Source organism: Ambystoma mexicanum, chromosome 1p, assembly GCF_040938575.1.
Source record: "Ambystoma mexicanum isolate Mex_15411 chromosome 1p, UKY_AmexF1_1, whole genome shotgun sequence".
Lineage (NCBI taxonomy): Eukaryota > Metazoa > Chordata > Amphibia > Caudata > Ambystomatidae > Ambystoma > Ambystoma mexicanum.
Window position 1 is genome coordinate 132116604 of NC_090921.1, and position 26583 is coordinate 132143186.

Below are 26583 nucleotides of genomic sequence, written 5' to 3' on the forward strand. Positions count from 1 at the left end.
TGGGGACAAAATGGTGTGCCATGAAAGTTGGGGGGTGCAAACACCCCCGTCCCCCCCAAGTGGCCACCAGAAGTAGGCATCCCTGCCTGTCAAGATAACCCATGCCAGGTGTGGCATGGCCGTGGGGATAGATCGCGAGTAAAGCAGTGGCCTCTGGCATGAGGGCCGTGCGCACTCCACAAGATGGAATGTTCTGGAAGAGATGAGGTAGGCCTTCATTCTTACGAGGTTGACAAGAGTACCATAACATTGGGGTAATTATTACACCTGTTATTGCAGCACTTAGAAGTGGGTGGGACATGGCACGAAGCGCTATGAATAAAACATCACCTTGTATTCTGGCCCAGCACACATTATTTGGAAAGTAAAACTTTGGCATTCTCATTATTTTGATTTTCTGCTGGAAATTGCCTCCCTTTCTCATCTCATGTTAGTACTTGGCAATCTGATTCGCTTGACTTTCTGCCAGAGATCGTCTCCCTTTCTCCTGTTTGGACTTAGCATTCGGTTTCTCTTGCCTCTCTACTTTCTTAGTGTCTCTTAGGACTCTTCGGCCCTGATTCAATCTGCAATCAGTTAACGTAGCCGTTCAAGGGTTTGGGTTTTGGATTTCCCCTTCGTAGCAATCCACTGCCCCTTCTTCCTGAATAGCCCATATACCTGCTTTTCCACTGCGCTTCTGCCAGAAAGGGTTGGTGATGCCTGTGTTGGTGACTTTCCTTTCTGCCTGTCTTTCGGGTGCCTTTCGCTCTGGCGGCCTTCTCGCGGTCTCACCTGTACTCATGGTTCTGTCTCTTACTTGGATTCTCAGCATAGGGTTTGAGGAGCTTTCGTCCTCAGCGTTCCTGTATTCAGCAGCATTGCGCGGGTTATGGGTCCACCACTTAAGGCAGTGTCTATTCCGCACTCCAGCGCCCAATCTGCGCATCCCATCTTCTGCCATTCCACTCTGTATCAGGGAGTCTCCTCCTCCAAGTGAAGACTTTGTTATTTTGTATAGTTATCTCTGTAACGAGAGGTAACGGGTTTCTGATTATAAGATGTCGACTCCGAGGAGGATTCAGCAGTGGTGTCAGTCAAACAAAAAGATCTTAACACATTTCTAACTTTTGTGGGCTCCATATAGGTGGGGAGTATATATTTCACAGGGGTTATTCTTCTAGTTTGGGGGCTCTTATCCTCTGAGGGATAGTCACTCCTAGTGAAGTCCACCTTGCCCAATCCCCTTTGGAGGGTCTTGCGGAGCGGGCTCACCTCCCTAACCTCAAAGGGGGTGGCTCTGATTCCTGGATTCGTCACAGTATCAATTTGGCAATAAAGGATAACCCCTTTAGTGGTCATTTTATAGTTGAGTATTGAGTTAAAATCTTTTCATAGAAATGGAGTTGCTTCCGGGGTACATTAAGGTTAAACAACACTAAAATAAAGTATTGAATGGTGCCCCAAGAAGAGCCTCACACTCAACAAGAAATTAGCTAACTGGAATGAGTATTCTCATCGCAATGACTATAAAGACTCAATGGTGCCTTATTTCTTTGATGATGATCTTGGGCAATTTGTGGAGGAGGTCAAGCCTTGTAATATTAATGCTGTTTCAAATATTTCACGCACCAGGAGACATGTCTTTGACTCTTCTGTCCAAAATAAGAAACGTGAGCTGCGATTGAATCTCATAAGACTTTGAATGTCTGATCCTGAGTTTAAATAGAGGGAGCGCAAGCTTTTAAAATAAAGGTTCTAAAAAACGGGTTCAAAAAGCCTATCATTTTTTGTTACTCCCAAAGATTGCATGTTGCGCACTCTCACCTACAAAAATGTGCAATGCTTTTAGGACTTAATTAACAACTCTAACAGGTTTCAGATTCTGATCAAATATGTTGGTGAACTATACGCCCCCATCAATTTTCCTCAGGATTCCATTGTTCCTAACAAATCGAATTATGCCACGATTTCAGCTTTAGTTGAAGAGATCGAAACCTTAATCAGACACTCGAAATCCTTCCAAGCTCCTGGGCCCGATGGCATTACTAATTTCATTTTAAAGTGTGATCCATTTATGTGGACTGTGGTCTTGGATATGCTTTTTGCATCTATTTTTCAATTTGGTATGTTACCAGATTCTTGGAAGATTTTGTATAAAACATTATTATTTAAGAAAGGAAATGGCTTGAATCCGTCCAGTTACAGGCCAATTGCCTTATAAGATGCAATTAGTAACATTTTCAAAGGTCTTATTTTAGAGGAACTTTCAATTTGGAGCTTTAATAATTGAATTATAGATAAATCCCAATCGGAATTTAGAAAAAGATTGGGAACTGATTTAAATGGTCTTGTAATTTCTCCACTGAAAAATCAGTACATCATTAAACAGCAACCAATATATGTGCCTCAGCATTCCATCGTGTAAACAGAGATCGTTTGTGGGATAAATTGATCTAGTGGAAATGCCCCACCCATTTACGTGACATGGTGCAGGCACTGAAGTTCGGGTTCATTTGAATGCTAATGAGGATTGTTCCGATCCAATTCTATCCCACAGAGTCTTGTGCCAGGGGTGCGTGCTTCCACCTGCGCTTTTTTACTCCACCACGGCTATCTGATATTCCTATCCAATGTTTGGTATACGCTGACGACCTGGTTTTATTTGACCAAATGCCTATTGTCTGGAGTGATGCCTCGCAACTCTAGAAGTCTACATGAAAAATAATGACCTGCACATCAATTCCAAGGTTTTTATTTTCATTTTAAAAACCAATGGCCCAGTCAGTACTTTCACATGGATCATAATCAATAATAAACTAGGGAAAGTGAGTCATTGGAAATACCTTGGTTTTACTATTGAAGGCAAAATTAATGTACAGAAATCAGTTGAAAAATGCTTGCTTGCAGCTAAAATGGAAAAAAAAATGCAAAATATGGGTGGTGTTCATTAGTTCCGATGGTCCGATTTTAAAAAGCGTTAGTATTCCAAAAATCGTCTATGGTGCTGCAATTCATCCCTTAAAATTGAAGGTTGATTGGAATAATTTAGAATCATTTATCTGGAAGAAAGTGTTACAGCTTGCTAGGTGTGAACCCACTGTATATATTAGATACAAATTAGGTTTTATTTCTATTCAGGCCATGAAATTATGGAAAAAATTGTTATTATTCAGAAATCTTTCAGACCCTCCCACCCCCTGGTAATTCCTTGTTTGAGCACCTATGTGCCCTGATGAATTCTAACATATACAAGAAATGTTGATGATATCCTGGAAGATTAAGGCCTACTGGGGACCCTACGTTTATAAATATTAATGAATTCTAAGAAATGTGCTGCACTAAATGCGTGGATAGATGAATGCAATACGTTGTTGGAGAGCTTGAACGCTACACACTCGCTTTTATTGTAAAATCCAATAATATAATAAATAGATTATTTGTTTGGGATTGGTCTTTAACTAGATGTGCTGCGGGGAACTTCAAGTCTTCTCCATATATCACTGTACAAGAAAAACCTTATACTTTTTTTGTACAACTATTTAATCGTGTTTCCCAGTAGAAAGGGAAAGATAGCCGTTATGCATTTAAAACTACATTTTCTTGTGGCTTTTGCTGTGTAGTGGAAAGTTTGGAAACACTTGAACATTTATTTATAGAGTGTCATGTTTTTCGGATACATTATTTTAATCGATTTGTATATCATGAGCAGTCTCTAACTGCGACTGCTGGAAAGGGAGGAAGGAAAGCACAGGGGCAACATGTTTGTCTTGGAAGCATGACAACGCAGTGTTAGATTCCTGATCCCATGCTTAGAAACCACTTGTTGGTATTAATAGGCCGATTCATGGAATAAATGTGCGCCGAAAATCCCGGCGCAGAGGGGCCAATACGTGCGCTGCGCCGAAAATTAGCGAAAAGCGCAGGGAAACCAGCGCACGTCGATTCATGGAAGTCCGTGCGCAAGAAAAGCAGAGGACGTGCGCTGAAAAAGCGCGCGGCGCAGGCCGGCGCACAGGTCAACCAACGTCGTGCGCCACGGCCACTGCGCTATCACTCCGAGCGCAGCGCACAGCTCTAAAGTAGGCGGAACACAGGGCGGGACACTCGGAATGGGGAATAAAATGGGGCACAACACTCGGAATGGGGAAGAATGTGGGCGGCACGGGGAAAGTATAGGAGGCAAGTGCGCGGAACGCCCACACGCTCGCATACAACACGTATTCATGGAATAGAATAGGGCAAAAAAGCGCACGCTCAAAGCAGCGCACAGGCACAAACAGGCACAAACACGACCGCCACAAGAAAGCAGGCGGTAGCGTCTCTGCGCCTGCAAGAAATGTGCGCTAAAAGGTGCGCCAACAAATAGCACCTATATACAGACATGATCAATGTCCAATACTGTGGCCCTCCAGGACAAATGACGTACAAAGGGGTACCCACAAACACAGACACGCGCTGAGAGAAAAAATAAACGTGTGCGTGCATACCGGGGTGCGCGGGAAGTTGCACACGCGATATGGCCGGGTACGTGGATTACAGGGGTGCGCGGGAAGTTCCACACGCGATTAGTCAGGGTACGTGGATTGCAGGGGTGCGCGGGAAGTTGCACACGCGATATGGCCGGGTACGTGGATTTCAGGGGTGCGCGGGAAGTTCCACACGCGATTAGTCAGGGTACGTGGATTGCAGGTGTGCGCGGGAAGTTCCACACGCGATATGGCCGGGTACGTGGATTTCAGGGGTGCGCGGGAAGTTCCACACGCGATATGGCCGGGTAAGTGGATTTCAGGGGTGCGCGGGAAGTTCCACACGCGATTAGTCAGGGTACGTGGATTGCAGGGGTGCGCGGGAAGTTCCACACGCGATATGGCCGGGTACGTGGATTTCAGGGGTGCGCGGGAAGTTCCACACGCGATATGGCAGGGTACGTGGATTTCAGGGGTGCGCGGGAAGTTCCACACGCGATTAGTCAGGGTACGTGGATTGCAGGGGTGCGCGGGAAGTTCCACACGCGATATGGCAGGGTACGTGGATTTCAGGGGTGCGCGGGAAGTTCCACACGCGATTAGTCAGGGTACGTGGATTGCAGGGGTGCGCGGGAAGTTCCACACGCGATATGGCCGGCTACGTGGATTTCAGGGGTGCGCGGGAAGTACCACACGCGATTAGTCAGGGTACGTGGATTGCAGGGGTGCGCGGGAAGTTCCACACGCGATATGGCAGGGTACGTGGATTTCAGGGGTGCGCGGGAAGTTCCACACGCGATATGGCAGGGTACGTGGATTTCAGGTGTGCGCGGGAAGTCCCACACGCGATATGGCCGGGTACGTGGATTTCAGGGGTGCGCGGGAAGTTCCACACGCGATATGGCCGGGTACGTGGATTTCAGGGGTGCGCGGGAAGTTCCACACGCGATATGGCCGGGTACGTGGATTTCAGGGGTGCGCGGGAAGTTCCACACGCGATATGGCCGGGTACGTGGATTTCAGGGGTGCGCGGGAAGTTCCACACGCGATATGGCCGGGTACGTGGATTTCAGGGGTGCGCGGGAAGTCCCACACGCGATATGGCCGGGTACGTGGATTTCAGGGGTGCGCGGGAAGTTCCACACGCGATATGGCCGGGTACGTGGATTTCGGGGGTGCGCGGGAAGTTCCACACGCAATATGGCCGGGTACGTGGATTTCAGGGGTGCGCGGGAAGTTCCACACGCGATATGGCCGGGTACGTGGATTTCAGGGGTGCGCGGGAAGTCCCACACGCGATATGGCCGGGTACGTGGATTTCAGGGGTGCGCGGGAAGTTCCACACGCGATATGGCAGGGTACGTGGATTTCAGGGGTGCGCGGGAAGTTCCACACGCGATATGGCAGGGTACGTGGATTGCAGGGGTGCGCGGGAAGTCCCACACGCGATATGGCCGGGTACGTGGATTTCAGGGGTGCGCGGGAAGTCCCACACGCGAATTGGCTGTGTGCTCCCAGGCATTACCTGTACACCCTCCACGGCCCCTGCAGGCAGCACACACCACAGGGAACTACCCTGCACACCTGCTCATGTCTCCCACCACCCCCACCCCCCATCCACCAGGGACACCCTCCACCAGGCCCCCACCCATGTCTCCCACCACCCCCACCCCCCATCCACCAGGGACACCCTCCACCAGGCCCCCACCCATGTCTCCCACCACCCCCACCCCCCACCCCCCAGGAGCACCCTCCACCAGGCCCCCACCCATGTCTCCCACCACCCCCACCCCCAGCACTGTGGGGAACCTGCCAGCAGGCCCCCACCCATGTCCAACCCATGTCTCCCACCACCCCCACCCCCCATCCACCAGGGACACCCTCCACCAGGCCCCCACCCATGTCTCCCACCACCCCCACCCCCCACCCCCCAGGGGCACCCTCCACCAGGCCCCCACCCATGTCTCCCACCACCCCCACCCCCCATCCACCAGGGACACCCTCCACCAGGCCCCCACCCATGTCTCCCACCACCCCCACCCCCCATCCACCAGGGACACCCTCCACCAGGCCCCCACCCATGTCTCCCACCACCCCCACCCCCCAGCCACCAGGGACACCCTCCACCAGGCCCCCACCCATGTCTCCCACCACCCCCAGCACTGTGGGGAACCTGCCAGCAGGCCCCCACCCATGTCCAACCCATGTCTCCCACCACCCCCACCCCCAGCACTGTGGGGAACCTGCCAGCAGGCCCCCACCCATGTCCAACCCATGTCTCCCACCACCCCCACCCCCCATCCACCAGGGACACCCTCCACCAGGCCCCCACCCATGTCTCCCACCACCCCCACCCCCCACCCCCCAGGGGCACCCTCCACCAGGCCCCCACCCATGTCTCCCACCACCCCCACCCCCCATCCACCAGGGACACCCTCCACCAGGCCCCCACCCATGTCTCCCACCACCCCCACCCCCCATCCACCAGGGACACCCTCCACCAGGCCCCCACCCATGTCTCCCACCACATCCAACCCCCCATACACCAGGGACACCCTCCACCAGGCCCCCACCCATGTCTCCCACCACCCCCAGCACTGTGGGGAACCTGCCAGCAGGCCTCCACCCATGTCCAACCCATGTCTCCCACCACCCCCACCCCCCATCCACCAGGGGCACCCTCCACCAGGCCCCCACCCATGTCTCCCACCACCCCCACCCCCCATCCACCAGGGACACCCTCCACCAGGCCCCCACCCATGTCTCCCACCACCCCCACCCCCAGCACTGTGGGGAACCTGCCAGCAGGCCCCCACCCGTGTCCAACCCATGTCTCCCACCACCCCCACCCCCAGCACTGTGGGGAACCTGCCAGCAGGCCCCCACCCATGTCCCCCTGGCCCCAGGTCCTGACGATACACAATCATGGCAGTAATGGCCAGCATACCCAGCACAAACACCCAGGCAAGGATTGCATGCACCCACATAGTGAATGCAATCACATGACACAACCCCAAAGGCAAGTATGCAAAAGAACACATGTCCGTCACACACACATACACAATGGGTGCAAGTGAATGTCAAAACCCATATCATGACATGTAAGAAACCAAAGAGAAAATAACACAAGTGTAAGATAATATAAAAATGTATTAAAAACAAAAATCAAGTAAACCAATAAAACATACAACTATGTGGCAAAGTAAATAAAAGGTCCATGTCCGAGAACAAAAATGATAAACCAAAAAACAAAGGATTAAAAAATCAATAGAATTTGTCCAAAGCAAAACCATGTAGTAGGAAATCAAAGAAAAACCATTACGTCATGGTGTAAACAATAAAAAAATTAAAAAATGTATCTCCCAAAATATAACAATATATACAGGAATGTTCCAGGGTCCATGAGCCCAACACCACAAATGAAACCTAATACTAACTAATAAAATAAATATGTACAAAAAAGTGGCCATTGTCCGAGCGGTCCAAAATAATAAAAATAAATAAAGGAAACCTAGCACTAACTAACTAAAAAACTATATACAAAGGCAGTGGGCTAGTCCTGCGGCTCACTTGGTGATGCTGGCCAGGGCATCCTCGAACTCCATGTCAATGTCCTGGAGGCGGGACTCTGTCCTGGCCCCGAGGTCTCGCAGGGACAACCCCATGTGCTCACCAAAATCCCTGCGAGCCTCCTCGAGGCACTCAGCCCGCCTCAATGCCCGACGCATGGAGATCTCCGCCCTGGCCATGGCGAGCCGCTCCTCTTCCGCCCGCTGCCGCTCCGCACCTATCCGCTGGCCAAACTCCTCCCACACGGAACACACCGCCATGCCAGGGTTGCCCTGCCCTCCGGCCGATGCCTGCCCCTCTGATCTTGATGGCCCTGAGCCATGATGCCTCCCACGTCGAGCCCGCTGCTGCCTCCGACGCCACTGCCTCTGCCAGCACGACGGCATCCAGGCTGATGGTAACCACCGACGCCGTCGTGCACGTGCCCTGCCCGATGATGCCGGCACATCTTCCATCTGCTGGGGTCCACTTGCTGTGTCGTCCACCCCTGCTGGACCTCCGACTCCCAACTGTGGCAGGGATGGGATCCCCACCGAGCTGGCTGCATTGGTCGGGGCAGGTCCACAGGGGGCCATGGTGGCATCTGGGCCGGAAGACGGCAAGGAGAACGACCGGTGGATAGCCTGCACAGAGGAGGAGAGGGCCGTCAGATTGGCCAACACATGCAGGAACCCCCCGAACATGGCCGATCCCAATTGGGCCACGTCGGCACGGTGCACTTCGTGATGACGTGCGTGCTCCTCCCGGGAAGCACGCACGTCATCACGAATCACAGCCGTGCGCATCGCGACCCCAATCAGGACCTGCTCCACGCGGCCAGGGGTTCCCACGGCCGCAGGTGGAGGGGAGTCAGTTGACATGGACATCCCCACTACCTGCGGACGGGCCTGGGACGGGGCATCCCTGCTGGTGCATGGTGGTGCACTCACAGGGTCAGGGACAGCGACATGCACAGGCACCACCACGGTGACCTGTGCTGCCTCCTGCCCCTGGCCCTGGACTGCACCACTTGCACCAGCAGGGATGCTCCCACCAGGCCCCATGTGTGCACCAGTGTCGGCCTCCTCCTCCTCTGTGCAAACCACCAACCTGGATGGCTCCTCACCGTCTCCCGCCGTAGCAGGCCCCTGTGGGGGCTCACCCACCCCTTCCGCTGCAGCCGTGGGGGCATCCCCGCCGCCTTGCTCCACAGCGCCGTCTCCGCCCTCTTCTTCACTAGCCGCTGCGTAGAGGGAGACAAAGGACACAAGCATCAGGCTACTGTAAAATGGTCCCCTAGACAGGAAGCAATAGCAGATGAGCACCCCTGTCAAAGTACACTTCCATCATGTCCCTCCACAACACATGGGTCAGTCCAGGCAAAACACACACAGTAACAGGCATGGTGCATGCCATGCACATTTCCATGCATGTCCAATTGACTCTTGAAACATTCAATGATATGTAACTCACATGCATCATGGCTCATGCATATCACATGCACACACTTCACCTCAGTCACATCCATCTGGCCCCAAACACAACGAACACAGGCGAAACAAGGGTAAGTTGGGTGCGTCACAGAATCTGTGCATTGTCACACACATGTGTCATGCATCCATGGCATGCACAAGTCACAGACACGCAGGTCAGGCACACAGACATGGCTACCATATATGTACCTGGCATCAGCACCCATCCTTCACCCCCATCCATGTCCAGGTACAGAGACTGGCATGCTCTCATGTCCTAAATCTGCATAGGGCTCCCCATGCCACATTTCAACACATGCAACAACCATGTGGGTCACACATCACTGGTCGCACATGCATTACCATGATGTCCCTGCACACATACATGCATACATGGCCCATGGCACACATACAGGCAAGTATCATAGAACCAGCACACCGCAACATGCCCTGTCTCACACAGTAATGCTTGCACACTTACCGCTCAACTCCAGACGGGCCTCCCTCTCAAGGACCTGGGCGTGGAGCGCTGGGCGTACGCGTTCCAGGACCCTCTTCTGGATGGAACTCATGCGGCCCCGGCCCCCCTCCACGAGGCGCCGGGCCTTCACAAGGGTCCTGGACCTCAAGTCCTCCCAGCGCTTCTTGATCTTCTGGACGTTGCGGGTTGCCACCCCCTCCGCGTTGATGGCAACCACACAGTCGGCCCAGATCCTCTCCCGTCCTTCCTTGCTGGCGCAGGACGATCCAAAGAGGGCATCATACTGCCCCAGGACATGCTCCACCAGGACACCAACTTTGGTGGCAGTGAAGCTGGTGCCCCTCTGCCCCTCTGGCCTGGGGTTGCCACTGGTGCCAGATGTCGAAGTGCCCGACATGGCAACCCCAGAGGCAGGTGTGGGTGGGCAACTGGGTCCTGGGGCTGGGCTGTGGAGCGATGTAATCCCAGTTGGGAGTCTTCAGTTCCAGCAGGGGTGGACACAGCAACTGGACCCCTGCAGATGGCTGATGTGCAGGCACCAAATGGCAGGGCACGGTGGCAGCAGGCAGGCAGGCAGGCAGGCAGCAGCAGATAGCACGTGGGAGGCTGCTCAGGGCACTGGGGGGGCAGTAACTCGGCCTTCTGGGCAGGAGCGTGGTGTTCCGTGTGTTTTCGGGTGGCCAGCTTGATACGGAGTGATTTGGCACGTGAAATTCCTGCACGTCAGCGTGAAATCCGAGGAAAGGGCCTTAGCGCGTAAGTGCGTCAGCACGCATACGCGATTCTATTGGACCAGAGTCCCTCACCACGTAAGCGCGTCTGACGTGATCCGCACGGGCGTTCCCCACTCAGCACGTGATGACGGAGCACACGTGGAAATACTGCACGTCAGAGTGTCATCGCGTGTAATTGGCCAAAAGTGCGCGTACACGCGATTGGCCAATGTACGTGTATTACATCGCGTGTAATTGGCCAAAAGTGCGCGTACACGCCATTGGCCTATGTACGTGTATTTCAGGAGTGCGCGGGCACTTACACACGCAAGTACGTCAGCGCACCTGTATGCCTGCTGCGTGGGAATTTCCACACGCTATTGGAGTGGGAACTAGATTCCAGGGGTGCGAGGGTCACACGCTCGCCTAGAACACGCGCAAGGCATTAATTTGCGCACTTATCAATAAACAAGCCAGATGCCAGGATGAACATACCGTTCCTAGCAGCAGTGGCAGTGGGCTACCAAAGGAGGAGGAGGAGGAGAGTCAGGGCCAGAATATTCACACCCAGAACCAGCCTATTCGGGATGCCTGATGACCAGGTGTATGGGAGGTACAGGTTTCCAGCACACATCATACTGGACCTGGTCAGTGAGTGGGAGGATGACCTCACATCACCCACCCTGTGCTCCCAAGCACTCAGCCCCCTGCAGAAGGTCCTGAATGTACTGCACTTCTTGGCCACTGGATCCTTTCAGCGGACAAGTGCCATAGTGGGTGGTGTGTCACAGGCCACGCAGTCACGCTGCCTACACCAGGTCTTGAACATCATCACTGCACGGCCATCAGTCCGCAGGCACATATATCTCCCCAGGACTCATGCAGAAAGGCGGACGTGCATCCAGGAATTCTATGGTGTGGGTCAATTCCCCAAAGTGCTTGGTGCAATTGACTGCACACATGTGGCTCTACGTCCACCCAGGGCAACAGAGCACATCTATAGAAACCGCAAGCACTGGCATTCCATCAACGTGCAAGTTGTATGCAATGCCAAGGGAATAATCACATCAGTATATGCCAACTATCCCGGGTCCACCCACGACAGCTTCATCTACAGAATGTCTACCCTATGCCGGGACCTAGAGGCTGGCCAGCATGGAGATACATGGCTGCTTGGTGAGCATGAATGCCACTGCACATGCATGCATGTCAGATACTGGGTCATGACACAACACCACTAATGATACCCATCACCACCTCCGCAGGGGACAGTGCCTACCCTATCAGCCCCCACATGATGACCCCAATCCGGAACCCCACCACGCCACCCAAGGTAAGGTACAACACAGCCCACATTGCAACACGGGGCATAGTGGAGCGCACATTCGGAGTGCTGAAGTCACGCTTTCGCTCCCTTGACCGTTCTGGCGGGCAGCTGTTATATGCTCCCCGAATAGTGTGCAGGATCATAGTGGCAGCATGTGTCCTGCACAACGTTGCAACACGCCGGGGCCTGCCCGTGGACATGGTGGTGCCCCCACATCCACAACCACATGCACGCCCGCTGCGCATGGGAGGGGAAAGGGCACGGGGGGAGGCAGCCCGTACGCAACTGGTGGCCAACTTCTTCACCTAGGAATCACAGTGCTGGCTAGTGCACACTGCTCTGGCACATACCATCTGACAATCAATGATGACACTACCTGACAATGTCACAAAATTACTTGACAATAAACTGTCAGATACACTTCAGCCTGAGATTGTTAACATGGAAGTGTCACTATGTGTGCACCCCTACCTACACATACACCAGCAATGCATCACAACGAAAAGACACAACTCCATCAATCAAATATGCATTGCCACAGGCGATTCACTACATGACAACATTGCCATGTCACCCATTCCCTTCACAGTCCCGCCACTGAGGACACCATGTCATGGTATGTGAGAGCAAACAAACTGGCCATCACAACATGACACCGGTGTCACAAATAGCAGTGCCCCAAATGGTACATAGCCGCACTTGAACAGCTAACCGCGCTGGAGCCACTACTACACACCTGTGTAAGAGTAATTTCAATCAAATTACACACCAACCCACCCTGAAGCCCACCCAAACAAGACACAATGCATGTAATCAATGGTAGTCTCATTACCTGATTCTGCTGGTATGTCCTCACCGTCCAGATGTACAGTGATGGCGCCACGCAAAAGTGTCAGTGCACATCTACCGACATGTAGTCTGACTCCAGAGAGTATGCCCGTGTGAAGAACTGTGTGAAATACCTGCAAAACATGAGCAACATATGTAAGTAGAGGCACATATCAAACCATCATGCATAGTTAGGTGCAACAACAATGTACACTATGAATGTCTACACAGTATTGACTATGGACTGGCCAACAGCTCATGGGAGTCCAATGTCACCGTGTAATTTGCTGTCACTTGGGCATACCCTTTGCAAGCCCATGGAAACGGAAGCAGGAGGGGTGTGGATGTCTGCTACCCAAGCATCGAAACCAAACTCAGGACAAGCCTGCATGTGCCCAGCCACAATACAGTGTATGCCCAGGTACACACACAAGGCAACACTCTTGGAAAAGAAAAAAAAATATTGAGAAAAAATGGCCATGAAAGGGCCAGCGGGGGGGGGGGCCACCTATGAGGTCCGAGGACAGGATGCACGCCACAATCCACCTGTGTGGATCATGGGAAACTAAAACACCCCATAGGCTCGTGGCCCACACGGCTACTCTGTTGTGGGAGATGAGTCGCTATCGCTCTGGCCAGACCCTGCAGCTGACTCAGGAGGTGGGGGAGCTGCCTCAGAAGATGGTGTGACAATGGGAGGCAGCCCACGCAAAGCACGAGTTTGCTCCTCCATGGCTGCAAGCAGGCGGGTCTGGTAGTTCTGGTTCTGGGTTGTAATCATGCGGAGGTCCCCATGCAGTAACTTCCGGGATGACCTGACCTCTGCACGAGTTGCCTGCATCTCGGCCGAGAGCGTCCGTGTCAGACGCTCCAGCTGCTCCTCTGTCCTTCTATGGGATGAAGCCTCAAGCTCTAACAGGGTCGACCTGAGGTGATGGAATTCTTCCCTCAGGCCTTCCCTGTGGCGCTGGGACTCCATGGAAAGTGATTCCCGCAGAGTCGCCAGTGCCGCCCGCCTGTCCATGTTGGACGCCAACATATCCTCCCTGTGTGCCTGGCAGATGGACTCTGTAGCCTGCTCCAGTCGCTCCATCAGCCTTTCTGGGGGGACAATGGAAGTGGCCACCCTATCCATGGCCTGTGCAATCATCTCGGATGATGCTGCCTGTTGGTTGGCCATACCGTAGATGGATTGCTCCCAAGCGGTATTGCCAGGTGGCATACGGCCACCACGTTGACGGGCACCACACCTGCCTGGGGCAAGGCGGACTGCGCCTTGCTGTGCCGGCAAGGCCTCAGGCTGCAGGACTGCATTCCCTCTCTGATCTGCAGCCCCAGGAACAGGATCAGAGATTGTGTGGTGTGGCCCTGCATCCGTAACCACCGGAGGCTGAGCTGCCGACACTGACATCCCCATTGAGGGCAATGGCCCGGCTGCAGGTGGGTCGGACAGAGGAGATTCTCTCCCAAGAACACTCACCTGCGACTGCACATAGGTGTCATCCTCCGAGTCTACACCTGAATACTGCTCGGGGGAGGAACCCCCAGAGACACCCCTCGATAGCACGACCTGCAGCACTTGTGGGTTTTCACCCACAAACACACCACGTCCCTCACTTGTGGAAGGTCGGCCCGGGTTGCCCTCCTGGGACGGCTCAACCACCACATCCCCAGCATCAACAAGTGCTTCGTCCCCTGCAAAGACATGAAAGAGAAAAATGGAAACAGGCATTAGCACCATGGCATGCAACAAGGGCTGATGAACAACAGAGGCAGTAGTTCTACGACACATGTCCCACATGACTGGGAGACCTCCTATGCATTCACCATCACTGGGTCTGTAGGGGAGGCTCAGGGCATACAATGTACAGATTGGAGAGCAACGCCTGCTCACCATGCTGCCTAGCACTGCCATCACACATTGGCCGGTGATTGCCATGTCAAAGGCACATGCCATCACACACATGGCATGTGACATAGCCACCAAGTGAAGAGGGAGAGGAGGGCAACTTTTTTGGATTTCAACCACTCTGGTCCTGACATTGCATCATCACATCAATAAGTTAACATGTTGTACATGGATCTGCTAGTCCAAATTGGCCACGATGCACAGTGCCTTGTCTACATCAACAAAATGCAGTAAACAATGAGATTCCACCTCCCCATCACCTGTAAAGGAATCATATAGCATTCGTGAAGCACCGGTCCAGAAATGTATGAAGGTACAGCGGAGCACTGAGGGGTGGTGGGGCAGAAGGGGATGCCAGTCAACAATCCTACTGGTGCTGGTGTCATTCATGTCACGCAAGTGCAGGGGTGGGTGGCACAATGAAGTGCAAGGGGAAGTGGCGGCTGGAAGTGCTGTACAAGGTAAGTAGGACTTAACGTCAAGGGCAGATGGTGTTAGGCGCAGACAAGTGCTGGGGGGGTGGCCTATAGGGGTACAGATACAATCATGCAGTGCTGTGGGCTCGGAGGGGACAGGGGAGGTACACACTGCATCTGGCTCGGCAAGGTCCTTGCAGATTTCTATGTGTCCTGCAGAGTTGTCACATGCCGCAGATATGTGCCCTTGGATTGGGGATCTCATCTTGGTGAAAAGGGTGAGGCGCTATTGCCTTTGGAGCATGTGGCAGGCCAGTTTGCCAGAGGATGAGCATGATGCAGGACATTCCCTCTCTGCCACCCGGCACCTGTGGTCTGGGTTCACAAGATCCGAGTCATGCCAGGACTCTGCATTGGCATGGGGCTTCAGACAGGTGGTCATGACCGTGGCAAAGACATCCAGTGTACCTGACATAGAGTGGAGCATGGAGTGGGCCCTGTCAGGATGGGAGTGAGCCTAAGGGGGAGCTGGATGGGGGGGAGATCTTGGCAGCATGAGCCTCGACTGACACACACTTCATGGGTTGGAATACCAAGAAGGTGTGTGACAGTGGTGAGGGTGGCTTTGCCTGTGGGGTGGTGAGGGTGAGCTGGGAGGAGAGGAGAATGTGATCACTCCAGGAGAGAGGAGTGCAGAGATGGACGGAGAGGGGAAAGTCAGATGAGATCAGAGCATCAAGAGTGTGCCCTGCAGAATGAGTAGGGACAGACGGGAGTCTAGAGGGTGAGAGGGAGTTGCTGAGGTCACAGAAAGGTCACGTGGGGGGGTCAACAAGCATGCAGGTGGATGCGTACAGCACCAAGGAAGAGGATTTCTGTGTCTGGGGACATGAGTGAGGAGGAGAGGTGAGGACACTCAGAAAGGAAGTAGTACATTTGACCAGTTTTCCCAGACACAGTACGCACAGTTTGTGAATGTCAAGGTGTGGTAGAGAGAGACGTCACACAAGCCATTCCAGAGTGGAGTAGGTCTAAGTAGGAGTGACAGTGGCAGGAATACCCTCAGGGAAGCCAAGGGCACACCCCCCCTGCACAGTAGTGGCGGGCCAGGGAGAGGGTCTCCTGAACATCAGGTAGGAGTGTGTGAAGGATGCAGACAGAGCTGGCCGTCAGACATGTTTCCATGAGACCAAGGATGTCAAGGTGCATAACCTCATGTAAGTGACAGATATCGGAGGAATGCCTGATGCAGCCGCAGTGAAAGGAGTGTAATTGTGGAGGAGGTTGACAGCCTTGGAGGACTTACGGGGAGTGCTAGAGATCAGAGGTGCAGCATGTGTAGGAGTTGGAGTGGGAGGCGGAGAAGGATCATGGGAGGGTGCAGGGAGGCAGTGCAGGATTGATGAGGAGAGAGGAGGGGGGACAGCAGGAGAGGAAAGGAAGTTGATGAGATGTGGGTAGCATTTCTCAAGGAGAATGAGGTTGGCCTAAGGGCCTTGGACTGAGATGCTCCCATTACCATGCACATCAATTGTGGCCTCTGAGGATTGGAAGGAGGCCAGGAGTACACCCCAACGGGTCCCACCATTGATGGTGGAAGAGGAGCAAGGAGAGAGGACAGGGACCATGTGAAGGGTCTATGGGACAGGCAAAGGCATGTATGAGCAGATGTCAGTGAGAGTTAGCTTTGAGTAGGCTCAGATGCACTTGTCAGCAATAGGGTGGGTCGCATTGGAGGGCAGGGTGCCCTCATATGACTGTTAGCAAGCAGGTGTCGTGAGTAGGGCACGATGGTCTGAACTGTAGAAGTCAGGGAAGATAGACCATGAAGAGCAGCATGGAGTGTGAGGGAATGGGGCTCGAAACCAGACGGTACCAAAGCACACAGGTAGGAGGTGGATGTCAAGGCAACATCCACAGTATGACAGCATGTTGGTTGGCATTTATATACAGAGGACGCATTAGCATGTGGTATCATTGCATGTCAGGCATGTGAAGATGAAACTTGAATGGCTGGGGGAAAGTATAGGAATGGTATGTAAGACATCAGATGAATAGACAGGGGAGTCTGAGCAACAATGTAGTGACAAAATGACAATTCAAGGGCAACTTCCATGGTGTAGGGCCATATGTGCACTGTTGCCAGTTGGGATAGTGCTGTGGGCAGATGGTGTTGCACTGAACATACTGGATGAGGCACATGGGTGCCACTATCAACTCTGCCACACACCCCCTTGACAGGCACCCAACATGAATGCTTCACACACACACCATGCACATGGATAATGCACACATGCATGTGCACTCACCGGATGATGCCTCGTAATCAGGGAGATCTCCCACGCCTTGGAGTTGTCCCTCGGTGACGTAGGATCCAGCTACGGACTCGTGTGGTGTGAGTTCTATTTCCTGTGCTGGGGACCCACCTCCAGTCACCAAGGTTGCGGCATGACTTGAGGCCAGCTTATCCTTTGCCCTGCGCTTAAGGTCATTCCAGCGCTTCTGGCAATCACTAGCTGTGCGCCTCACTACTCCAAGGGCACTTATTCTGTCAGCAATGGTCTGCCAGTGTGCCTGGCGTCTGGCATGTGTGGTCTTGGACCCTGCAACGATGACCATTTCCCTATCATGATCTGACACATACTGAACAAGTGCATTCAGTTCGGCGTCTGTGAAGCTTGGCTTCCTTGATGGGCCGGACTGTGCAGCCGTGCCTGGGGCATCAGCCTGTGCCGGACGTGCACTCTTCCTCTTGCGCTTGGAAGGGGGTGGGGATCCAGAGTGTCCTACGCCGCTGTGGACACTAGGGGCAGGAGCCGTGGTGGACTCAGTACTGGGTGTGTGGGATTGCACACTCAGCATGGGAGTAGGTGCAGGCATTGGGGGTAGTGGGATGGGGTCAGGCCTGATCTGAGGTGCATGAACTAGGACCGACACAGTCTTGGCAGGGTGTATGAGAGGAGGGGTGGATGGAGCCACACCCTGGCTACGGGGGCCAGCAGATGACCTATCTGGCATAGATGCGCGTGCCCTGATGACACCAATGTGCACCGGTGCACGTGCAGTGGACCTGCTGACCTGGATGTCAGCGATGGGATCACCCTCGGACAGGTCTGGTGCCACAATGGGCTGGTCCGACAAGGGCTGATCAGGGTTGGTATCAGCCACATGACCCTCAACTGGGGGGGGGGGCATGGGTGTCCCTGACTGGTCCTCCAGACTGGGGGGGACAGGGGCACCCTGCAAGTCACAACCACGTCCCCTAGTGGATCCTCCACGGCCACCACGTGTGGCTCGGCCACCTTTGCCACCCTTACGGCTTGCACGCCTCCCAACCATGGCACTGATGTTATTGTGCGTATGGGAGTCGGTGTGCACAATTGTCCTGGGCAATTGGGTGTCAAAGGGGTTGGGTACCAGATGGTATTCGTACCCTAGTGCAGTGGCAAGGCTATATGACACCCCTGGGGAAAGATGACGGGTCACGCAACGCACAGGCACCCCAGAAAAGTTAAGGAACGTGCACAATACCCCCCCTAGACCACGTGTGCTGATGGAAAACCCTGCACTACGCTGTGGCATCCAGTAACACAATGAACGTATGCGTGTCACACGCAGCCTAGAATGACCTCTGAAGGGGTAGGCTACACACGGGGCAAGCACAGAAGTTAGATACGTGCGTGACTCACCGTCTGCCAGGTAAAAGAGCGTGAAAAATGAGCGCGTTTGGTTGGCAACACCCCCGCCAAAAGAAGATGTGTACGCTGTCTGAGGAGACAGGACAACAGTAGAAGGGGACACTGTTTGAGGGAACAGGCCCAGGTAAACCAGTACAAGAGGAAAAAGAGAAAAAGCTGTCAGAGGTAACAGGGAGTACGAACTGGAAACGCCGTGAAGTAAATCGCGTGTGAAACGACAAGAAGTACAGAATTCACCCACTCGCTCTCCACGAAAAGCACGTACAGGGAAATGGTGTTCTACACTACCTTATATACAGGCCCACACGTACAGCGTCACTTACGGCGTGTACGTGCTTGGCCCATGTTCACCAATCACACGCTTTGTCACTTCTGCGTGTGGATCCTTTTTCACCAATCACACGCTTTGACACTCCTGCGTGTAGCTCACTTTTCACCAATCACACGCTTTGTCACTCCTGCGTGTAGATCCATTTTCACCAATCACACGCTTTGTCACTCCTGCGTGTAGATCCATTTTCACCAATCACACGCTTTGACACTGCCCGTGCAGGTAACTATAGACGCACATATGCTGGTGACGGTTTTTCGCGCGATTCGCTGAGTGTGGGGTTTTCACGTGCAAAATCACTCCCTATCAGGCTGTCCACGCGTTCAAACACGAAAGACCACGCTCCTGGCCAGGAGGCCAAATTACAGTCCCCCAGAGCCCTGAGCACGCTCCCACCTGCCATCTGCTGCTGCCTGACTGCCTGCTGGCCACGTGCCCCACAGTGCCGGTGGGTGGGGGTGGTGGGAGACATGGGTGGGGGCCTGGTGGAGGGTGCCCCTGGTGGATGGGGGGTGGGGGTGGTGGTAGACATGGGTGGGGGCCTGCTGGCAGGTGCCCCTGCACTGCTGGGGGGTGGGGGTGGTGGGAGACATGGGTGGGGGCCTGGTGGAGGGTGCCCCTGGTGGATGGGGGTGCAGGGGGACATGATCAGGTGTGCAGGGTAGTCCCCTGTTTTGTGGGCTGCCTGCAGGGGCCGTGGAGGGTGTACAGGGTACACCTGTGAGGGCCCACCCAGCCTATTCGCGTGTGATAATTCCCACGCACCCCTGTAATACACGTACCCTGGCCAATCGCGTGTTGAACTTCCCGCTACCCCTGTAATACACGCACCCTGGCTGTTCGCGTGTGATAATTCCCGCGTACCCCTGTGATACACGTTCCCTGGCCTATCGCGTGTTCTACTTCACGCGTACCCCTGTAATACACGTTCCCTGGCCAATCGCGTGTTGAACTTCCCGCTACCCCTGTAATACACGCACCCTGGCTGTTCGCGTGTGATAATTCCCGCGTACCCCTGTAATACACGTTCCCTGGCCTATCGCGTGTTCTACTTCACGCGTACCCCTGTAATACACGTACCCTGGCCAATCGCGTGTTGAACTTCCCGCTACCCCTGTAATACACGCACCCTGGCTGTTCGCGTGTGATGATTCCCGCGTACCCCTGTAATACACGTTCCCTGGCCTATCGCGTGTTCTACTTCACGCGTACCCCTGTAATACACGTTCCCTGGCCTATCGCGTGTTCTACTTCACGCGTACCCCTGTAATACGCGTTCCCTGGATGTTCGCGTGTGATAATTCCCGCGTACCCCTGTAATTCACGTTCCCTGCCTAGTCGCGTGTAGAACTTCCCGCGTACTCCTGATTTGAAGATTGCCCGCTTTGCTTTCCTTGTTTGCCTGCCCTGTGAAGTGGTCCAGGGTTAGCGCAGCCCTTAGCGATGATTTAGCGATTTTGATGGCTTTTCCTTGCGCGAGGGCGTTCTTGCGGGCGTTACTGGCGCTGCTGCAGGCTCGCTGCGATTCTCTGCGCCACGGCTGGTTTGGGAGCATGAAATCCATGAATACGCTGTGCGCGGAAATCAGTTTTAGCGCACGTGCCTGGCGCAGACTATCGCAGGCGCACGCTGTGCGCCAGCCGCGTGCGCTACTTGTGCGCTGGATTCTATGAATTACCCTGTAAGTGTGTTATAAAAGAACAATAATCATAATTTAAAAAAAAGAATACAGTGCAGTTATCAATCAAGCAGCCATTTTTACAGCTACAATCAATTATATTTCTAAGATTTAAGGCCTGGATTTTTACTATAAGTGCAATGCTACAGAATTGTTGAATTTATTCTTGTTGTCATTTTATTTTGTATTAATCTATGTCATATTATCTGTAATGATTTTCTGTAACGTACTAGGATTCTTAGTAAACCTAACCACAGAAACAGTTTTAAAAAAACTATTGGGTGGCAATTTTTCTCAATCCAGACCTCCATGGATGCTAGAGCAGAAGGTTCAAGATGCAAGGAGTAACTCCAAGTTCTAGGACCCCAGAGAGCAGAGTTGATGATGGGGCACATAATGTTCCCATCTTCCAGCACCCCAGACTGCAGGATAGATGAGAGGGCACAGGATATTCCCATCTTCCAGCACCCCAGAATACAGGGTAGATGGGGGGCCAGAATGTTCCCATCTTCCAGCACCGCAGACTGCAGGATCAATGAAGGGGCCCAGGATGTTCCTATCTTCCAGCACCCCAGACTGCAGGATAGATGAGGAGGCACAGGATTTTCCCATTTTCCAGCACCCGAGACTGCAGGGTAGATGGGGGGCCAGAATGTTCCCATCTTCCAGCACTGCAGACTGCAGGACCGATGAAGGGGCACATGATGTTCCCATCTTCCAGCACCCCAGACTGCAGGATAGATGAGAGGGCACAGGATATTCCCATCTTCCAGCACCCCAGACTACAGGGTAGATGGGGGGCCAGAATGTTCCCATCTTACAGCACCGCAGACTGCAGGATCAATGAAGGGGCCCAGGATGTTCCTATCTTCCAGCACCCCAGACTGCAGGATAGATGAGGAGGCACAGGATTTTCCCATTTTCCAGCACCCGAGACTGCAGGGTAGATGGGGGGACACAGGATGTTCCCATCTCCTGGGACCCCAGACTGCAAGTTTGATGGGGGGCACAGGATGTTCCCATCTTCTGGGACCCCAGACTGCGAGTAGATGAGGGGTTACAGGATGTTCCCATCTTCCGGGACCCCAGACTGCAGGTATATGAGGGGTTACAGGATGTTCCCATCTTCCGGGACCCCAGACTGCGGGTAGATGAGGGGTTACAGGATGTTCCCATCTCCTGGAACCCCAGACTGCCGGGTAGATGAGGGGGCACAGGATGTTCCCATCTTCTGGGACCCCAGACTGCAGGGCTGATGGGGCGGGGGGGCACAGGATGCTCCCATCTTCCTTTAGCACACACTGCAGGGTAGATGAGAAGGCACAGCATTTTCCCCTTTTCCGGGACCCCAGACCGCAGGGTAGAAGATGGGGCACAGGCTATTCCCATCTTCTGGGAACACAGACTGTAGGGTAGATGATCGGGCACAGGTTATTCCTTTCTTTCGGGATCACAGATTAGGGATAATATCGGGTCCCCATGCCCGCCTCGAACTAATATGGGCGTGACCAGGGCCATAATCTCCTGTTTCTGAGATCATGGTCTTAGGGCAAGATTTAGGATCTCAATTAGTCACCACACTTCTGGCCATAGCAATGAGACCTGACAATAGAGATTACTGAGGTAGCACCCAATTTGTGTACCATCATTGCCACGTGAGTTTGACGCCAGATGGCCGCCACTCTTTTGAAAAATCAACTCAACGCACTGGAATCCGGCCATGTTACATTTTCATTTCTTAAAATGTGTGCATCTTTATGACCTATCATACATTGTACAATTGTCAGTGTAGGGGCACTTTCCCAGAATGCTCAGCAATCTCTCACAGGAGTGTGGGCTTCAATCAATTTCCATATTGAGTATTAGCAGCAGGTTGTTCTTATTTATTTATTTATTTATTTATTCGCATTTGTTAAGCGCACATCAGACCGAAGGCATGGTGGCGCTGGTTACAGAGTTGCTTACTTAGTTACATACAGTTCAAGTGGATACATTTTTTGCATGTGTGCAAAAGCATTAGGAGTACATGTAATCGTGTTTAGTTGAATAGGGCAGTTTGTATGGAAGAGGTTCAGGAAGGGCCTGTGCCTGTTATGTCATTGCTTGCTTAACATGGTGGAAAAAGTCTCTAAACAGAGCTGTTGTCTGAAGGAACCTCTGATTCAAAAGTAAAAGGAGTAAGTGCCTGGAGGTTCATTCCTAATGCAATTCATGAGTTTTCTTCTTCTTGTGAAATCACTTCAAAGCAATTTATGGTAATCTATTTTTTTGAGGTCTCGCCGTTTAGTTTCCACTTTTCTCATCCTCCTCTTTTCTTATTCGTACAGAGGCCTCGGATGGAACACGAGCCTGGAACGGCACCCCTGACTCCACCGCCAAAATGGAAAGGGACGAGAAGGCCAACCACAGCGCCTCACAGTCGGGAATACCAGTCCGGACGCAGCACAGTCTGGACAGCATTGGAGCCAAGCTGGCAGGCAGGAGTGGGGTTCCCATCCCATGTCAGACATTCCCTGCGTGCCATCGAAGTGGAGGTGCGTACTGTGCGTGCTCACGTGTCAGAAAATGGCTTCCATTTTGTGGCCGGGGAAAACCATGCATTTAGCGAACATTCACAACTGTCAGACCTAAATAGTCTAGGAAAATCTATAATGTGATTAATTAGTCTTACATTTTTGGGTGCTACTAATCAAAGGTTCTGGTCTCATGTAGGTGCAAAAGCAGGGGAACAGGAAAGAACATCAGATGATCAAAGGCACACATGTGGCCAAACCTGTCCAGCTAAGGGACACACCTTTTCAGGTATTTTATGCTAGGAGACAATCAGGGTCGGACTGGTGCATTAAATTGGTTCGGGCACCAATGAGAATGTGGCCTGTGGTTGCAAATAGCGGTCTATCCCTTTTGTGAAAGGCTGGTTGAGTAGAAGACAATACGGAGCTTTTTAGTAAATATGTTGCAAATTGTAAATTTAAACATTTTTTGTTCAACAACGCTGGTCAAAACTACTTGCCGCATAATGAAGTAGTTCATTAAACTGGCCCACACTAGAAGGTTGGACCTGCACTTAGGATACTGATCTATAGAGGATAGCTCAGGGGCAACAGGCTTGGCTTGGAAGCAAAACAACGTGGAGGAACATAGGTCCGATCCCCGGTTCTGCGCTTAGAAATTTCGGGGTATTAATAAATAACCAATTACAATTACGCTAGAGGCCAGTCTGAGCCTTAAGAACGTGCAAGCCAAAACTTTGCATGTTACAGCTCATTTGTTTGGTTGAAAATACATTTTTAAAAGCCATAGAATTTACAAGCAATTCTGTAAGGGAAAGGATAACTTATCCACTTACTATAGATGCCAGGTCCCATTGCCCCTGATTTGCCTCAAAGTCCCTCTCATTGGCCGGTTTCACACCCCTACTTTAGGTTCTCTCCCATGTATATCTCATTGCCCCCGGTTTGCGCCTACTGACCCAGTTCTGGAGTAGATTCTGGGGAAAGCTCTGTGGTGACGAGCAGACAAATATAATTATTGAACAGGTCCTAAAAGTGTGGCCAAGAGGTTGCAAGCATGTTACAGAAGAACGCATGGAGAGGCAGTGTATACATTTATTCAAGAGGCCTCTGTGGGTCCAAAAAACAGATGGGGGCTGATTCATGGAATTATAGCTCAGAAAATAGGCTACTTGCACCTAATCTGCGGCCAATCTGCACGCACACCTCTGTTTGTTGATTCATGGAATGGAATTCGCTGCATTTTTCCTAGACTTGCATCGATTCCGCGCTGGCCTGGCACCCCTGTGCGAGCCGTCGAGGCCCTTGCGCGAGACTCCGAGCAGAGGGTGAGTGTGGCCTCCGCAGATGGCATTGAAGGGGGCGGAACACCAGAAATTGGGACTAACTTGCGAAGAAGTGGGTATTCCGAGAACAGACTGCGGGCATTCCCTCGCACGCCCACTATTGCGCGGCGAGAGATGTGTTCATGGAATTGATTGCGCAATGTCTCTGCTGGGAAATGCCCACACAAGTCCTTCAAAGGATCCCCCATCGGAAGGCTGGTGTAAGTACATTTGTGCGTAGGATTTTCAGCCCACAGGTGGAATCATATGTTGGATTAGGGGGTGCGTGTACTCAATCGGGGTTCTGATGTAATGTGTAGGGGTGCACGTAATCTATGTAGTGGGGTGCAGAAACATTTCAAGTGGGCTCGCACGCACATTTCCAGAGTTACTGCCAAGTTATGATTTTCCATACGTGTGTTGTCGGGGTGCCGGGTACAGTTACGGGGGAAACCGTGCAGGCTCCCTGAGTTGCAGGCCTGCTTACGAGGGACCCCACGCACTGTTTGAAGGGTGCGTGTATTCGCACCCGGGGGAGCGTGCAAAGATAGCTGATGTGGCAGATTCCCGCTTTGCGTATGGTGTGTCGGGGGTGTTGCAACCGTGACTTGCGAATTCGGTTACGTTGCGTGGTCAATTACACGAATACGCGTTGCATGCATTTTTATTACTGCGCGGTGGATGGCGCAGTATCCTTCTCAGCGTGCAGCCATAGCGCCATTTCTGTACTAAATTCCATTAATCGGCCCCATACGCTGGGTGAGGCGGGTGGGCTGCCTTGAAAGAGGTTAACGGGAGGCCACTGAAGGAGCAGCACCGTGACTCCATGCAGGTGAGGAGGCTGGCAGTCAAAATCCAGTGCCCATGGCAAAACAGCTGGAAAATATCTCAATATCTTAAGGTGGGGGTGGGGGTGGGTAACAGTATCCGCTCTATCTGCACCATGTCACTCTTATTGCCCACACCACTCCCACTGCCCCAGGCTCTGCCTCGTGTGAACTCCTGTTCCAAGCAGGAAGCTCCCCCTCATTGAGACGAACTCCAATTCACACTCATGTTTGCACTCACACATATGCATGATACATGTACACAAATGATGTTACCTTTTTTCCTGGTCCTTGGTGGGTGGCCCAATGCTGCACGCCAACATGCGGAAGCTGGAAGCAGAGAGAGAGATGATTGACAGGCGTATCCCTGAGTTGCACCTTCCTCCAGAAACCATGGGAGGCATTGCGGTCTCTGATACTCAGAGCTCTGGCGCAGGCCCTTCTGGACATGCAGTGGCTCTAAATATCAGACACTCCGGGGCTTCTGATGGAGCAGTGCTCCACGGCCCTACACTGTACCTGATGATGTCTATGAATGACTGGGCGAGCTTTTCCTCTTAGACACATCATGGAAGGCGAGCCTTGCCTCTTACGCACATGGAAGAAAAGAGCATCTGTGTCCCTGCAGACACAGACAGCAAGGGTGTTGCTAGGTCTGGAAAGGATCTGGGGCTAGGCTAATGTCGGGTCTGTCGGGACTAGCTAGTCTTTTGTATGTAGCCCCTGAGCTTCTATCCGGGGCTACAACCAGCTATCGATGCCTCTTACAGGCAGATACTGCCTGTACAGCACTGGTGCCTGCTTTTGAACCAGTCACCTCTGGGGTTGACATATAATGATAATGATGTGTTATTTATATAGCGCCTTTATTGAAAGCGCTTTACGGAGCACATATTTACATACAATATCACTTAACCGAAATTGGTACTTATTTATCGACCTCGGAAGGATGAAAGGCTGAGTTGGCCTTGCCGGGATTGGAACCTGTGACCTGCAGATCAAGCTCAGATCGTAGCAGCGAGCGTTTAACCCGCTGAGCTATATTACCGGCATATGCACTCATCATGT

The 26583-nt window shown here is 52.7% G+C and overlaps 1 protein-coding gene across 2 annotated transcripts in view; it reads left to right on the plus strand.

The window, feature by feature from the left end:
- NYAP1 (neuronal tyrosine phosphorylated phosphoinositide-3-kinase adaptor 1) overlaps window positions 1–26583 on the plus strand; it is a 664093-nt gene that overhangs the window by 582744 nt on the left and 54766 nt on the right. For both annotated transcript variants that reach the window (XM_069644964.1, XM_069644956.1), the window contains one exon: window positions 23178–23384. In XM_069644964.1, the coding sequence (XP_069501065.1) occupies window positions 23178–23384 (207 nt within the window). The remainder of the gene's footprint in view (window positions 1–23177; window positions 23385–26583) is intronic.